At 46.7% G+C, this 16007-nt stretch overlaps 1 protein-coding gene across 4 annotated transcripts in view; it reads right to left on the reverse strand.

Annotated features, from left to right (window-relative positions):
- Positions 1-8462: 8462 nt before the first annotated feature.
- The window catches only part of plekha1b (pleckstrin homology domain containing, family A (phosphoinositide binding specific) member 1b), a 37323-nt gene continuing 29778 nt past the window's right edge, over positions 8463-16007 (reverse strand). For 2 of the 4 annotated variants that reach the window (XM_042305946.1, XM_024387682.2), the window contains exons 7-12: positions 15786-15926; positions 15126-15194; positions 13353-13417; positions 12981-13044; positions 12744-12833; positions 8463-10301 (exon numbers count right to left, since the gene is read on the reverse strand). In XM_042305946.1, coding sequence (XP_042161880.1) covers positions 10065-10301; positions 12744-12833; positions 12981-13044; positions 13353-13417; positions 15126-15194; positions 15786-15926 — 666 coding nt within the window. In that variant the 3' untranslated portion in view covers positions 8463-10064. Of the gene's footprint in view, positions 10302-11936; positions 12008-12743; positions 12834-12980; positions 13045-13352; positions 13418-15125; positions 15195-15785; positions 15927-16007 lie in introns of all 4 variants that reach the window. The other 2 variants (XM_042305948.1, XM_042305947.1) reach the window with 2 other exon arrangements.

Genomic DNA, 16007 nt, shown 5'->3' on the forward strand with positions numbered 1-16007 from the left:
TTCGATTTGTTTTTACAATTAATGGAAACTGAAACACGAATATATTTTGATGAGATAAATATTAAACCCCCTGAGTCAATACATGTTAGAATCACCTTTGTCAGCGATTACAGCTGGGAGTATTTCTTGGTAAGTCTCTAAGAGCTTTGCAAACATGAATTGTACAATCATTTGCCCATTATTCTTTAATTAATTCTCCAAGCTCTGTCAAGTTGGTTGTTGGTAATTACTAGATAGCCATGTTCAAGTATTGCCATAGATTTTCAAGCCAATTTAAGTCAAAACTGTAACTAAGACCACTCAGGAACGTTCAATGTCGTCTTAGTAAGTAACTCCAGTGTATTATTGGCCTTGTGTTTTAGGTTATTGTCCTGCTGAAATGTGGGTTTGTCTTTCAGTGTCTGCTAGAAAGCAGACTGAACCAGGTTTTCCTTTAGGACTTTGCCTGTGCTTAGTTATATTCCTTTTCTTTTTATTTAAAGTTTAGTTTAGTATTGTGGAGTAACTACAATGTTGTTGATCCATCCCCAGTTTTCTCCTATCACAGTCATTTAACTCTGTAACTGGTTTAAAATCACCATTGACCTCATGGCAAAATCCATAAGCGGTTTCCTTCCTTTCCGTCAACTGAGTTAGGAAAGATGCCTGTGTCTTTGTTGTGACTGGGTGTAATTGATACACCATCCAAAGTGTAATTAATAACTTCACCGTTGCTAAAAGGGATATTCAATATCTGCTTAAAAAAATATATGTCTACGAATTGATGCCCTTCTTTGTGAGGCATTGGAAAACCTCGCTTGTCTTTGTGGTTGAATCTGTGCCTGAAAGTCACTGCTCGATTGATGGACCTTACAGAAAGTGTGGGGTACAGAGGTGCGGTAGTCATTCAAAAATCATGCTAACCACCATTATTGTACACAATGAGTCCATGCAACTTATTATCTGACTTGTTAAGCTAATTTTTACTCCTGACATTATTTAGGCTTGCCACGTTCGTGTGTAGAGACGGACCAAGGCGCATCGTGAATGGAGTTCCACATCTTTATTATGTGAAACTTAAAACAAAACAAGAAACAAACAACGACCGTGCGGTACTGAGGTGCAACATGCACTGACTCAAAAACAAGATCCCACAAAAAAAACTGTGGGAAAATGGCTGCCTAAATATGATCCCCAATCAGCGAGAACGATAAACAGCTGCCTCTGATTGGAAACCATACCAGGCCAACATAGACATAAAACAACCTAGATAACCCACCCTAGTCACACCCTGACCTAACCAACATAGAGAATAAAAGGCTCTCTATGGTCAGGGCATGACAGTACCCCCCCCGCAAAGGTGCGGAATCCGGCTGCAAAACCTGACTCTATAGGGGAGGGTCTGGGTGGGCATCTAGCGTCAGTGGCGGCTCCGGTGCGGGGCAAAGTACCCGCCCAGACCACGGGTCCGGCCATGGAGCCAGGTAGAACGCTGTGCCCAGACTGGGCACCGGCGCCGAAGAAGGCTCCGGCCATGGAGCTGAGTTGGCCGCCATGCCTGGACTGGGCACCGGCGCAGAGGAAGGCTCCAGCCTTGGAGCGGGACTGGACGCTGTGCCTGGACTGGGCATCGTCGCAGAGGAAGGCTCCGGCCATGGAGCTGGACTGGGCACCGTGCCTGGACTGGGCACTGGTGCAGAGGAAGACTCCTGCCATGGAGCAGGAATGGACGCCGTGCCTGAACTGGGCACCGGCGCCGAACTGGGGAGGCCTGATACATAGAGCCAGCACAAATGGTCCCGGACAGATGACACACTCCGCACGGCGAGTGCGGGGAGCTGGCACATAACGTACTGGGCTGTGGAGGCGCACTGGAGACCTGGTGCGTAGAACCAGCACAAATTGTACCGGAACGGTGACACACACTTCAGAGCGAGTGCGTGGAGGAGACACAGGACGTACCGGACTGGGGAGGCCAGATGCGTGAAACTGGTGTAGATGACACCGGACTGGTGTCACGCTCCTCAGCACGGCCGTTCTGCAGCACTCTCATCGCCACCACCTCTCTCCGGAATCTTTCGTCGAGTTCCTCCTTCGAATCCCTGACGGTCTCTGGCTTATTCCTTGGCTTCGCCGACCAACCCGTGTGCCCCCCTCACTCAAAAATGTTTAGGGCTGTCTTTTGGGCTTTCTCCCTGGCCGTGAACCTCGGCGTCGTCGCTGTCCTCCCTTCTCTCCTGTCGTCTGTTTCCACGGCAGGCTTTCGTGTCTTGCCAAGTCTTCCTCCCATGTCCAGGATATTCTCTCCTCGATCTCCTCCCAAGTCCAGGATGCCATCTCCTCCTGGGCACGCTGCTTGGTCCTGTTGTGGTGGGATCTTCTGTCACGTTTGTGTGTAGAGACGGACCAAGAAATTTAAAACAAGCTACCTCATTCGAAGTGTACTTAATGTTTTGTCATGCGATCAATAAACTTACACAAACGCTTGGATTGCTTTCGCTGTAAAGCATCATTTCAAAATCTGACACGACAGGTGGATTAACAAAAGACTAAGCTGTGTTTTGCAATATTGCACTGGGTGATTTAATGAAATTAAATATTTTTAGTAATATTATGTGAATGTGGCGCTATGCTATTCAGCGGTTGTTGATGACAATTATCCCGCTAAAGGGATGGGTAGCGTCAATGGTCATAGTCAAAGGCTGACTGAAATAGGCCTGGATCAGGCTTCTTGCCAGTGATTTGAGAATGATCTAGATAGGATGATCGAGAATGGTCAGATAGGACACAATGCATGATTTCTGATGGTGTCAAGTCTAGTTTCCTGGATATTACAAAAGGTGTACCACAGGGGTTGGTATTGGGACCTGTTCTCTTGACTGTTTATATAAATAGTTATCTTGTAATAGTCATCTGTGTACAGATGACACTTATGTATGCCATTGCCCCAACTGTTGACCAGGTTAGAGCTGCAATCTGACTTTGTTGCCTGACAGAAAGCCCTGTCTGGTTTAATATGTTTACTTAATGCGGGCAAGTCTAAATATACAGAATGCTGTTCTCTAATTCTCAACAACAACAAAAATCAGATGGACTACATATTTATTCATTGGATGGTTCTTCCATCGACCGGGTTCCCCCCTATAAATATCTGGGCACTTGGATCGACAAAGATGTAATGTTAACAAAACTTATGGATGAGCTAGTTAAAAAGCTACGATTTAAAGCGGGCTTCTTTTTAAGAAATAGATCTTGCCTCATCAAATCAAATCAAATCAAATGTATTTATATAGCCCTTCGTACATCAGCTGATATCTCAAAGTGCTGTACAGAAACCCAGCCTAAAACCCCAAACAGCAAGCAATGCAGGTGTAGAAGCACGGTGTCTAGGAAAAACTCCCTAGAAAGGCCAAAACCTAGGAAGAAACCTAGAGAGGAACCAGGCTATATGGGGTGGCCAGTCCTCTTCTGGCTGTGCCGGGTGGAGATTATAACAGAACATGGCCAAGATGTTCAAATGTTCATAAATGACCAGCATGGTCAAATAATAATAATCACAGGCAGAACAGTTGAAACTGGAGCAGCAGCACGGCCAGGTGGACTGGGGACAGCAAGGAGTCATCATGTCAGGTAGTCCTGAGGCATGGTCCTAGGGCTCAGGTCCTCCGAGAGAGAGAAAGAAAGAGAGAATTAGAGAGAGCATACTTAAATTCACACAGGACACCGGATAGGACAGGAGAAGTACTCCAGATATAACAAACTGACCCTAGCCCCCCGACACATAAACTACTGCAGCATAAATACTGGAGGCTGAGACAGGAGGAAGCAGATTGAACAGTCAACCTTCCTGCCAGTTTTTGACTATGGTGACACCGTTTAACAGATTGCAGCTACTCTTAAACCTTTGGATGTTGTCTACTACAGCATCCTTCGATTTATCACAGGCGACAGGTTTAATACTCACCACCGCATCCTGTATCAAAAGGTTGGCTGGTCCTCATTAAAGTCCTGTAGATCACCTCATTATTCCCTTTCTGTTTGCAAATCTCTACTGCACCAGCTTCAGACTTCCCTAACCTCCCTGTTCCAAACATAAAAACATGAGATACCAAACCCGTTCACAAGGTTGGTTAACTCTTGAGGTTCCTCGGGTCTCAACCGAACTAGGTGAATCCGCTTTTTAAGTTTTAATGCACATTTTGATTTAGAAATTGTGTATGCAAGGCTCCCTTGTGAAAGAGACCCTGGTCTCAATGGTGACTCATTGCTTAAATAAATTGGGAACAAAATTCCTAGTATTGCAAACAAAAATAATAATATTGAAATAAAAACATAAACCCCAAAGTATTCATAGCAAGGCAAAATAATGCAAGGAAATAATTTATAAATGCACATAACAAATTATTTGGAAATGGATGTGCGATTAAATACAACGCCTCCCTCTTTCCTACAATTGTCCCTATCTACGGCTGTTATACTAGCCCTTGCATTTGCTACCTTTTTCCAGTTGCAAGTTTCAAAAACTCATACCAGCAACATAGCACCCTGTGTCCCACTTTGGGTTTGTTTCTACAGCTAAGCAGGGATGGTTCTTGTTGGTCCCTGGATGGGAGACCAGATGTAGCTGAAACTGGTGAAAAATAAATGTGTGGAAATGAGGTGAAAACCAGAAACAATTGCATGAGGGAAAATGTTATGTAAAACTTCACACATATGTCTGAAAACCACGTATGTGAGAATTATTATGACATTTTTCACGTGTTTTTGTTGTTGTTGGAAGGGCCCTTCCATGGGACCCTCGACATCTCATCACAGTTTATGAGTGACGCTGGAGGGGAGTCAAACAGAGCTCCACCCCTCTCCATCCCCTCCGCCATGTCGTCTGAACCTGGCTGTCCCAGTAAGTACGTATGAGTCACACCCGCTCGCTTTTCACAGCCCCACCATCAACACACAGACAGACTCCACAGGACCCACAAAGCTAATGAGTCTCAACCCATTCCCATCACCACAGCTCTGATCCAATTCACCGTTGACTCTACATCCCCGCCACAAGAAACATAACTTTACTGTAGTTTATGTAATGCTGTGGATGCCGACAAGGAAGAACGTTCCTGCTCATTGGGGGACAAGACACTATGAATATCAGAATGGCTGAATTGCAATGTTCTTTTAATGTTATTTCTGCCAGCCCAGACACCACAAGCAGAACCAACAGGGTTTTGACCAGAGGTCATCTAGTTCCCCACCCTTGTCCAGGACATATCCTGTTTACCTTCCATGTTACTGGCGCATGTCATGCTGCCGCTAGTGCTACAGTACATCCCCATTATGGCTGAGAAACGAGAGCCACCAGCAGTTGGCGGGAGAAAGATCAACAGTACACTAATAGTGGACTGCAGCACACTGGTGCTGGAAGGCAAAGAAAGCCACATTAGCCACGAGAGACAATGTTCTTTACTGAACAATCCCCGAACAAGACTCCCAATCCTCGTTGTCCTGTCAACAAAATATATTGGCAATTTTCGGGGATGTTTGTTAACCAGAGTTGGCTGTAGAGAGCCATCATTCTGTGGGAACACATTGTCCTCTATCCTGAACCCTACTGGTGGGGTAAAATGATCCAGCTGAGTTCTACCGTTTCTCTTATTGGGTGCTGAAGTGCTGCTGTACGGTCCATTAAATTGATTAAGAAGCTTCGAAGTGTCTACCAAGTGCTGACAAAGCAAGTGTAGCTCTTTCTAACAGATTAAGGGACTGTAAAGTTGCACAAGGAGACCTCAAGGGTCCAGCAGGGGTGCTTCAGCAGCGCAGTTTGGAAGTTTATAGGTCTGTGTTGGTGTTCAGAGTAGACGGTTGGTTTGGGAAACGTGAGCCGAAGTGACATTGATGTCAAACTTACGTCATCTCTTGTAACATTTATTGTTCGCTTTCATTTCACCTGGGAGCACTTATTATTTTTTTTACAACAGGAAATAAACAATACACGTGGGGGAAATTAAGTTAATTACAGTAATGCGGTGACAGGGTGGAGAGCTTACCGTTCCAGGTCAATTTAACTGCTGTTTTGTTTTGTACATTGTTTTGGTAGTGGAGTTATTGGGCTGTTTGTGTCTTTATCCTAACTTAAATCATGTGATTGATCATATTGCTTAACAGCCGTGTCTAGCAACATCATAGAAGATATGGAAGAAGAAACTGGAAGCCAGGCATGCAAAGCAGTGATTAGTTAAGCAGGAAATGTATTGGCCATATTATGTCACATGTACTGTAATGTCTGGGGTTTCTCAGAACCAGTCAAAAGTATATAGATGTGGCAGCATGTCTAACATTCAGATACACTTTTGCTCCATCACATTGTAACAGCTAGAGTCAAGCATCTCTTAAGTAACAGTAGGGTGGGTGTGTGAGTGACCGCACACACACCACACACACAGATGAATGGAGGAGGAATGGTGGGAAAGAGGGAGGGAGGAAGTAGAGAGGGTGGGTTGGATTGCTGTGTTCTCTGGCTGTGCAGATGTCAGGCTCCAACCACTCTCTCATTGTGAGTGATGTCCATTAAGCACCCAGGGACCAGTGTGGAGAAATCCTCAGCACCCCAGGAAAATAATGAGCTGGATGCGGCCATTGACACACATTGGGGCGGACCATGAAGGCTCTGTTTACTCCCGTTGTTGTGGTTACAGAGTTCACCCAGCTGTTTATGTTGTCCTTGACTCACTTAGAGGCCTCTGTTAGGGGCCATGTCATCATTTCTGACATCATCACTCTCCGCCAAGGGCTCTGGGTTTGACAGGATGGACCTGATTCGTACAACTAGCCCTAAATATTTAGAAAAGGCCTGGGATCAGAACAGACCTGATGCGTACACCTGGCCCAAACAGCCATGGGTCAGCAGAACAGTTCTGGGATCAGAACGAACCAGATGCGTATAATTAGACCTGGCAGCCAAGGGCCAGCAGGACAGACCTGGGATCAGTGGCTAGAGACCTGCTGTCTTCATAGCATCATTACACTGTGGTGTCCAACCTGACTAGGTCGCTAGTTCCCCATATGACCAAAAACAAAACAAAAAAGCCTGTTATGTAACTACAGATAACAGCTAGAGAGCTCTTCGAGATGAGAGCAGAGGCCAGCTTGAAGATTCATGTTTACACGATCATCCACATAAAACGATGGCCTGAAGTGCAACCCGCCAGCACTGTTTATTTTAACTGGCATTGGTGGCATCAGAGGAGAGGTCAACTGTTCAACTTCACTCACTGCAGTCACCAACATAGATAGATTTCCCAGTGGTCGTTTCCCCCTGGGCACACACTGGTTGAATCCACGTTGTTTCCACATCACTTCAGTGAAATTACGTGGAATAGACGTTGAATTGACATCTGTGCCCAGTGGGTCTCCTGCTTGTGTTCTTTAGAGTTCCACTATCTGGCAAGCGCATCCTTCTCAATAAGAGCCCATTATGTGTGAACGGACACTTCTAGTGAAGCACTACGAATGTCCGTTTGAGCCAAAGTCAGAGTTACTCAAACCTGAACCTCGGGAATGGCGAGGGATTCCAATCGTTGAGTCCTCAATGCAATTTGCTACAACAAGCTTTGGCCACACCAAGTCCCTGCCAGTAACATCCAAACTCTGAGACCCGTTCCAATATGTTTAAGCAGTTTTTTCTGAGTGTTTTTATTGGACCTATGTTTGTGTAATAGTAAGACTAATAGAGACAGAAAAGGAGGGCCTAGCATCATTAGTACATGGTTGGAATGATGAGCCCCCTGCTCTTTCTCTCAATTGGTTCCCCATCCAAACAAGAGCTTTAGAGCAGGGTTTGTTTCCTCATACCTGGCTCTGTACATCACAACACTGTGACAGTGAGTCAGGCCTGGCCTGCTCCCAGAGCACGACGGATTCCAGCTGGGTTTACTACGAGATAGCAGGGACCTCTCGGTCACAACAGACAGCTCCTGCCAACTGGTCAGTGTGGGGGACTGGCCATCTCCAAGTTGAGGTTTTGTGCACTACTTTTCACCAGATCCGTATGGGCTCTGGGGCACTACACAGGAAATAGGTTTCCATTTTGGACGCATCCTAAAGTGTATGATGTGGCCTTGATCATTCAGACTGATGGAATTCACCTTTGTTCCGAAGGCCAACAGGTGGCAGTAGAGCCCTGCATTGCCATGTCCTTTCCTCTGGTCTTACCAGGCCTCGATGTGTCAACTTTTAAAAACACTGTAAAAAGAAAATGGGTTACACCTCTAAATGCAATCTACAATAACATGCTGGAAAAGGTGGGGGTTACAAAATAAGTGAACATAGCAGACATTGTATGTAATAGAAACATATTTGAGCAAAACACAGGCTTGTAGTTCTGTCCTTCAGCACTCGTGTCAATTTTCTGTTTTGACTGCGTCCAACCTAAAAAAAAAGACATTTAAAGGATTTGAGTCAACACAAAAATGAATCAAAGTCACTCCAACTTGAATCCATTGATTTATTCTCAAACTCCACTTAATAAATAATGCCCATGATTCAGAGCATCAGGTACACAATTAAAAGGGTCAAAATATCTTCTTTTTTTCTTTCTTTCTTCTCTCTATAAAAAGAGAACGCAGGCACTTTACCAGCTTTACAGTAGAGGTGGGCAACACAGTAACAAGTTACAGGAAGAGTACGGCTGAGAGGCACAGAAGGCCTCCCCACAGACACACAAACTGTCACAGCATACGGGAAAAGTAGTAAAATAGTCGCACAGTAGAAAAGAGGACCACAAAGGAACACCCAGAAAACAGATCAAGGGCAGTGAGCAGCTTGTCTGCCCACATGAGTGTCCACAAGGTGCCATTTGAAAGGCCCTGCCAAGAGGCCTATAGATGTGTTGCACATATACATGTCCTGTTTATGTCCTCCAGAGGGAGAAGTCTCTATTCAAATGCATGCTAACATTGGCAGGCACATACAATACAGCGCAGGACTTCATTTGGCAACGACAACAAAAAACAGAGGTGTGACTGTGTGTGTGTGTGTGTGTGTGTGGTTGACAGAGAGAGAGGGAGAAAGAAAGAGAGAGAGAGTCTAAAACACAACAGGTGTAACTCTCATATGAACAGAAGGACTCAAAGGTATCTATTTTAAATGATGAATAGAAACAGAAATATAAAACACGTAACACCCACTTCCTTTCTAAAACCGTAGCTGAAAATAAGAAAGCTGCAGGGAAATTCATCTGCTAAAAGTTATCTTTAGGATGCGATGAGGATTCATGATGTGCTTCAACAACGGCTTGCTTTGGATAGAAACTCAAATGGTCATGTTAAAAGTACACACAAGTCTACACCACGCGTGTATGTTTTTGTGTGTGAGTGGGGTTGTCTCATTGACACCAGTTACAACTTTTTCATTTACATAACTATGAACACAAATAACATCTAGCCCCTTTTTTAAAAATATATTAGTTCCAACAACCCTGATAACAGTAAATCAAGTGACGTCTGGGAGGAGGAAGTGGAGTGGGAAATAATTACAAAAAATGATTTGTGAATTTCTCAGCAGAGTAGCCAACCCAGTCCACCTCTTGTAACCTCTTGAGCCAATGGAGAGGGGAGGATGTCCAGGAATCATACAATACCAACAACAAGAGAGAAAGAGCAACACCCAACAGAAATATCAACAACGAAAGAGACTGAAATAGAACATCTGACGGCATCTCCGTGCCCTGAAACGTCACGCCATTTGCTGTGTTAAGAGAAGGTCTGGATACAGGGGAGAGTAGACGATCAACGGTCACAGCCAGGGACCACTTCCTGTCTTCCTGAGGGCCAGGTTGGCGCTGATTGGTCACGTTTGATTGGCTTTCCTCTTGTCGTTGTTGATGACTGTCCACTATGTCCAGTCCCCTTTCTGTCAGTGTGAATCCTGACAGGAGGGGTCAGGGTTAGAGGCTCACACCTGGCTGACATGCAGGTCTGAGTCCTCGAAGCCGAGGGAGGAGAGTTCCGGTTGGTCGCCCTCTACCTTGCTGCGCCGTCTCCATGGCGACAGCTCCTCCTGGTGGGCATTGGTGGGGTAACAGGACGAGGCGCTCACTTGGACAGGCGAGGGGTCTCCTGGAGAGAGAGGCGGGAGCGGTGCGGTGGTGGTGGCCCCTGGTGGCCTCGCCAGGGCAGCAGGCCCAAGAAGTCCTGGCTGTCCCAGGTCAGGGCCCGGGCCCCCCTGTGGCTGGTGGTAGGGGAGCTCTGCCTGGATGGGCGAGCGAGGGACGGGGGTCCCGCCTGATTGCTGCTACAGTAGAAGGCGGAGGGGGTGTGGTCACTGTGCTCCTGCAGAGTGTTGGGGGGAGGGAACAGAGGTAGGGAGGGGGACAAAGTCATTCAGATTCAGAAGCACTGGATGCAGGGGAGTCAGTCAGGTCAGTCACAGAGCTGTAGCAGGGGCAGTGGCACAGGGTGGCAAAGGGAGGTAGGGCAGCATCAGCAGCAGCAGTACTTGAAGCAGTGGTAGTATCTATAGTGGTGCAGGAGCAAAGAGGAGTAGTGGAGAAAGCTGGAGGGAAGCAGCGGCAGACTGAGGCAGCAGATGTAGTTGAAGGAGGAGGATGGCAGCACAGACAGTGGTGGTACAGTAGACAGTGAATGTACAGTAGAGCTCACTTGGGGAATGTTAGTATCTCACTGTCAAATTTGACTCTCTGAAAAACACGACAGAAACAAAACAAAGAAAACAGATGGCCAAACGTTAGCGAAAAGATGTTACGACGAGCTAAAAACCCGTAGAGGAATGGCGAGTTCCAGCAAGGGAGTGAAAAAGTGGGAAAAGTGACACACAGGGTGAGATTCGAGACAAGAAGGGCAGAGGGATGTGAAATCAGAATAAATGGGCAGAGCTCGGAGAACGTAAGTGTGTGTTGAAGGGGTGGGGGTGCACGACGACATGTTGACAAGAATCACAGCATTACTGGGTCATTAGAGAGCATGAAAGGCTTCAAACTACTCGACACACTTTCCCCAAACCAAAACGGTAACGAGAGACTCTAAAAGACATGTGGAAGTGTTAAAAAGTCTCAAAGTTGGTAAGTGTAAGATGTTGAAGACAAAGAATGAATGAAAGAATGAATGAAGATATACTGTAATGGTCAACCTTGAGGATTGCTGTGTGTGTGTGTGTGTGTGTGTGTGTGTGTGTGTGTGTGTGTGTGTGTTTCTAGGATAGGTGGGGGAACATGCAACACCAGCCTTGGGCCTAGATACCAGCTACAGGTTACTGTACTACAGACTACTGCACTACAGCGCCCCACCCTATATTGGAACCCAGTGACGTAAGTGTTGTCTATCTATAATAGAAAGAGGCCAGATAGATGGCTCTTTTCTTTTTTTTTTCCTTCCCATTGTCTGTATAAAGGAACAGGAACTCGGTAAAAAAAAAATCCAAAAACTGACCTGGAAGTCACAAAATGTGTTAGATATGCATTCAAATCAGTTGAGGAAAAAGGTAACCAATGATGCCAGAGGGAGTTTTCCAAGAAGCCTAGTCAAGAACAGACCAGTCGATTACTGATCTCTGGAAGGAGGAGTGAGGTCATGTGGACCAGGCGAGTTAGTCTGGTCAATCAACGGCAGATTAGAGGATGTCTGTCCAGAACAGTTAGGATGGAGAAGGGGGAGGGGCTAATGATCAGCACTCAAGCGTGAGATGGAAGTCTATCTACTATCTAGTAACTGGGCTTGCTTGGGTGTTTCAGAGGGGAGTAAGCAGTCAAAGCTTCATTCCACTACACTGGACTGTGTCTGAAATGGCACCCTATTCCCTACATAGTGCACATCTTTTGACCAGAGCTCCACCCTGGTCAAAAGTAGCGCACTATTTAAGGAATAGTGTGCCATTTCAGACGCAACCTAGGACTACTACTTGGCAAAACAGAAATGAAGCTGCTTGGCCGACACGGGGGAATCACATACGTGCTGCATTCACCATTGCGGAATGTATACCTCTGTATACAAGGGTTCGACAGCCGACGGGCCTGACGCATCTGCAACAACACAGTAGTGCACCGCTTAGTTAGGAGTTTGGAGAGAGAAAGAGAGAATGGGGGGAGGACACTCCAGCCAAGAAAGGGAGAGAGGCAAGGTGGAGAGAGAGAGAGAGAGAACAGGAGAGTGGCTGGATTTGGAGGTGGGCGTTTCTATTCTGTGCCGGGTGCGACCATCGGTTACGGTTCGAGGTGGGGTATCTAGCAGCGTCACCAGGTCGAGTAGAGATAGAATACTGCCTTGTGTACTGTAGTGAAAGCTACACCTGCAGTTTGTCAATGAAAAACCTGTAACCCCTGTCCAGGGAACTGTGATTGGAGTGTCTAGGTTTCTCAGCTGGGGTGGTGGGTGGGTGAATGGTTTACATCCAAACCGGATCTTAACGTTTATTCTTCAACAGCCAGAAACAGACTAACAAGAGACATTCTAGCCAAACCGGAACAGCGGATTTAGATCAAATATGGTTCCCTGCAAAAACAGTCAAGTTTCTCCCCCTCGGAGCAGAGATCTCCAAATACTCTTCCTGGGCACCCACATGTCGTGCAGGCTTTTATTCTAGCCCAGCACAAACACACCTGATCCAACTAACCATCAAGCCCTTGGTTAGTGAACCAGGTGTGTCTTGTAATACAAGGCTGGAACTAAAGTGTTGAAAGTTGTGACACCCTGTGGGTGCCAGACAGAGCCAGTATGGAGGACCAGTGGCTCAGGCCCAGCCCCAGACTGAATACGTACAGAAGCAGCTGAGCGTCCAGGCCCCCGCTGGGCCACAATGGCTCCAGAGATGGCCTTTATCCAGCTGTGCATCTCCTCTGGACTGTCCGACTACAGAGGAAGGAAGAGGGGTCGCGAAGACAGACAGACAGACAGAATAGGTTACTGTGTGCCAATGGTAATGGACAGTAACTATATCTCTTCAATGGAATTCAGTCCATATATTCAGACATTAACTGGAGAAAGAAATGTTCTCACCTGTATGTAAAAGGTCCTTGAGCTAGTGACCACTTCAAATAGATTGTCCCTCTGCATTAAGTCACTAGATAGAAAGACATGAAAACCTCTTTCAATAACATTCAAACGTCCCAGTAGCGTAAATCACTGGGTGTGAACGTAAGAGAGCGCGTCGCCGTCGAAGGACGACAGTAAGCCAATTCTGTGAGTCCATATCCAACATTTAGACTACTCATTTACACTTCTCATCTGTGAGGACGCTACAGTTGGCAGCCAGGTCTGCATCCCACATGGCCCACATCTCCCTCCCAGCCCCTATGACCTTGGCACGCCCCGCCAGTGTCGATAGCCAATCTGTCTAGCTCAGTGACTAAAGAGAAAAAAGTCACTGACCTCTGTTTGCACTCCTGAACTTTGTGAACCTCTTTCAGTGGGATCACACGCAGTGGCTCTCTCTCCTGAGAGAGAAAAGAGAGAGAAAAGAAAGAAAGAAAGAAAGAAAGAGAAAGGGAGAAAGAGGAAATAGCCACAGAACATGTTACACCATCACAATACATCATTAATTCAACACAAGCAACATGACATAAACAATCCAAAGTGTAACATGACAGCACAGGAGCTAGTCCCTGACGTGCCCTGAACAGAGAGGACAGGCTGAGAGGGTAGAAGGGGAGTCCTCATGATCTGCCCTCACAGGCCTAGCTCTGATCCAGGGCGTTTCGTCACGCTTGCTTTTTACGGGAGGCTCAGCATCAGCACGTAACACCCTGGACAACAGCTATCACAGGCCTAGAATGAAGCTAGGAGACAGAAATTCATCCACCGTAGGACTAAACTGAGGACTTGCCTCATTTTCCCCATCTGATAAAAGGTTCTAGGACTAAGAATATGATCATTGACAATAGGCTCTCTGACATTATGCTAGATTATTAGGAACATAATAGGATGCCTGCCCACCTGCTGCCAACCATCCATCCACACACACACACACGCTGGGACATGCTACGCTGTCCACAAGTGGAGCACCAGGAATGGAATTCACGACGCATTCCACAACATGCTGAGACAACAATCCCCAAAGGCAATACCCCAGTCCCCCTATAACCCCACACACACACACAATGAGATTACAGTGTGTGTGTTTGTCTGGATATGTTGTGTGTCTGATTTGTGTAACAGTTTTGCTTCCGTCCCTCTCCATGCCCCAACCTGGGCTCAAACCAGGGACCCTCTGCACACATCAACAACTGCCTCCCGCGAAGCATCGTTACCCTTCGCTCTGCAAAAAGCCGCGGCCCTTGCAGACCAAGGGGAACAACTACTTCAAGGTCTCAGAGCGAGCGACGTCAACAATTGAAACGCTATTAGCGCGCACCACCGCTAAACTAGCAAGCCATTTCAGACCAGTAACACTTGGATATGTTGATGTTGCAAGCCCGGGGACAGTCAATAGCACAACCCCAGCATTATCATCTCTATAGGAGACGTATCTCACCATGTCTTTGGCCCTGGGATAGAGGCACTAATGGCATTTCAGTAGGAGAGGATGGAGAGACGAAGAGGTCTGAACAGAGAAAGCACACACTCAGGCCCGGTGTTAGGGCCAATGGGAGTCAAGCTAATTCAACTGCAGCAGCACACCAACCACTCCTAAGTTGAGGGGGAAGATGCAGACAACGTGTCCCTCTTGTCTGAACTTGTTCTCTACCTCTCAGATCATGAGAGAGAGGAGGTGCAGAAAGTGAGTGGGACAAAACAGATCTATCAACAATCTAGCAGTCATTTAGCCACAGTTCAGAATGTGAACGCAAGGAATCTAACCTTTCCCTCATAGAGGAGAAGTCAAAACCAGGCTTCTCGATTTGGAAGTCCTATTTATTAGTGGCTGTGCCAAGAGCTTTGGGAGCCGTGAACAATGCACAGGCCTGGAGTCAACTCTTATCTGATTGGTGTGTGTGTGTGTCCGTCTGTCCGGGGCTCTAGGGGTCTGTGAAACACAGGTGCAACACAAAGACGAACTGCTGGCCAACGGGGTCACACAGCGCCTTTGTATTGCATGTGTGTGTGATGGGGCAGGCGGGTGGGCGGCTCAAGGACACTTTATGTGGAGTGTGTGTCACCTCGCTCACAGCCTCAGCGGTGGAGAGAAGAGACATTCCCACTCACCAGGTCTGACTTAAAGTAGCTGACTGCGTTCTCCTCCAGTAAAAAGTATCTCCTCTTCCAGTTCTTCATCTGCGCAAGAGAAAGTTACAAACATTCGAAAGTCATATACAAAGTGGATATCAACATTTCCAGCACCTCCAAATCCTTCGACTTGCTAAGAGCGTGGCTAAATGATTGCTGTTCTGATATTGTATAGGACCACGGTTTGCTTTAGAATGGCTGGATCACTGTGGTTAATATGGTCTATTTATAGGGGATAAGAGAAGGTAAGGTAGGTTAAGGGTAAAACAACAATGAGGGATATAATTCACCCTCAGCACCCTGGCTGTGTCCAAAATATCTGGTCAGAATCCCACTGCTTTCTAACTCATCATCATCCTAACACAACAACAAACACACGGCACTGGTAGTGTTAAATGCCTGTAGCTGACAGAGAATCTCTCTGAGCCTGTGGTGTGTTCATTAGGTACCATCCAAGGGAAAAACGGACAAAAACAGGGAGCGACTACCTGGACTTGTCCAATAAGAAACACTCATTTTCATTGTCTGTGCAAAACGTTTTCCACTGCATTCCTGAATACATCCATGGTTTTGAGTGTAGGCTGCTACATCACTCTCTCCCCTCCCCCCAGAGAGCATCTTCCTCTACTGTCTACCTACCAGGGCTCCTTGCTTGACACAGTATCCAGCCTTGATGAGCGCCTGGTCCTGCACCCCCCGCCCCAGGAAGTAGGGCAGCTGGCTGTGGGCCTTCCGCAGGCCCCCCCTGTCTGCTCCGTTCTGCCCCCCGTCGCCCTGCTCCTGCACCACGGAGAAGGAGGGAGGACACATACACATAAACTCAGCAAAAAAAGAAACGGCCTCTCACTGTCAACTGCGTTT

The sequence above is a fragment of the Oncorhynchus tshawytscha genome, linkage group LG25 (assembly GCF_018296145.1).
Source record: "Oncorhynchus tshawytscha isolate Ot180627B linkage group LG25, Otsh_v2.0, whole genome shotgun sequence".
Taxonomy (NCBI): domain Eukaryota; kingdom Metazoa; phylum Chordata; class Actinopteri; order Salmoniformes; family Salmonidae; genus Oncorhynchus; species Oncorhynchus tshawytscha.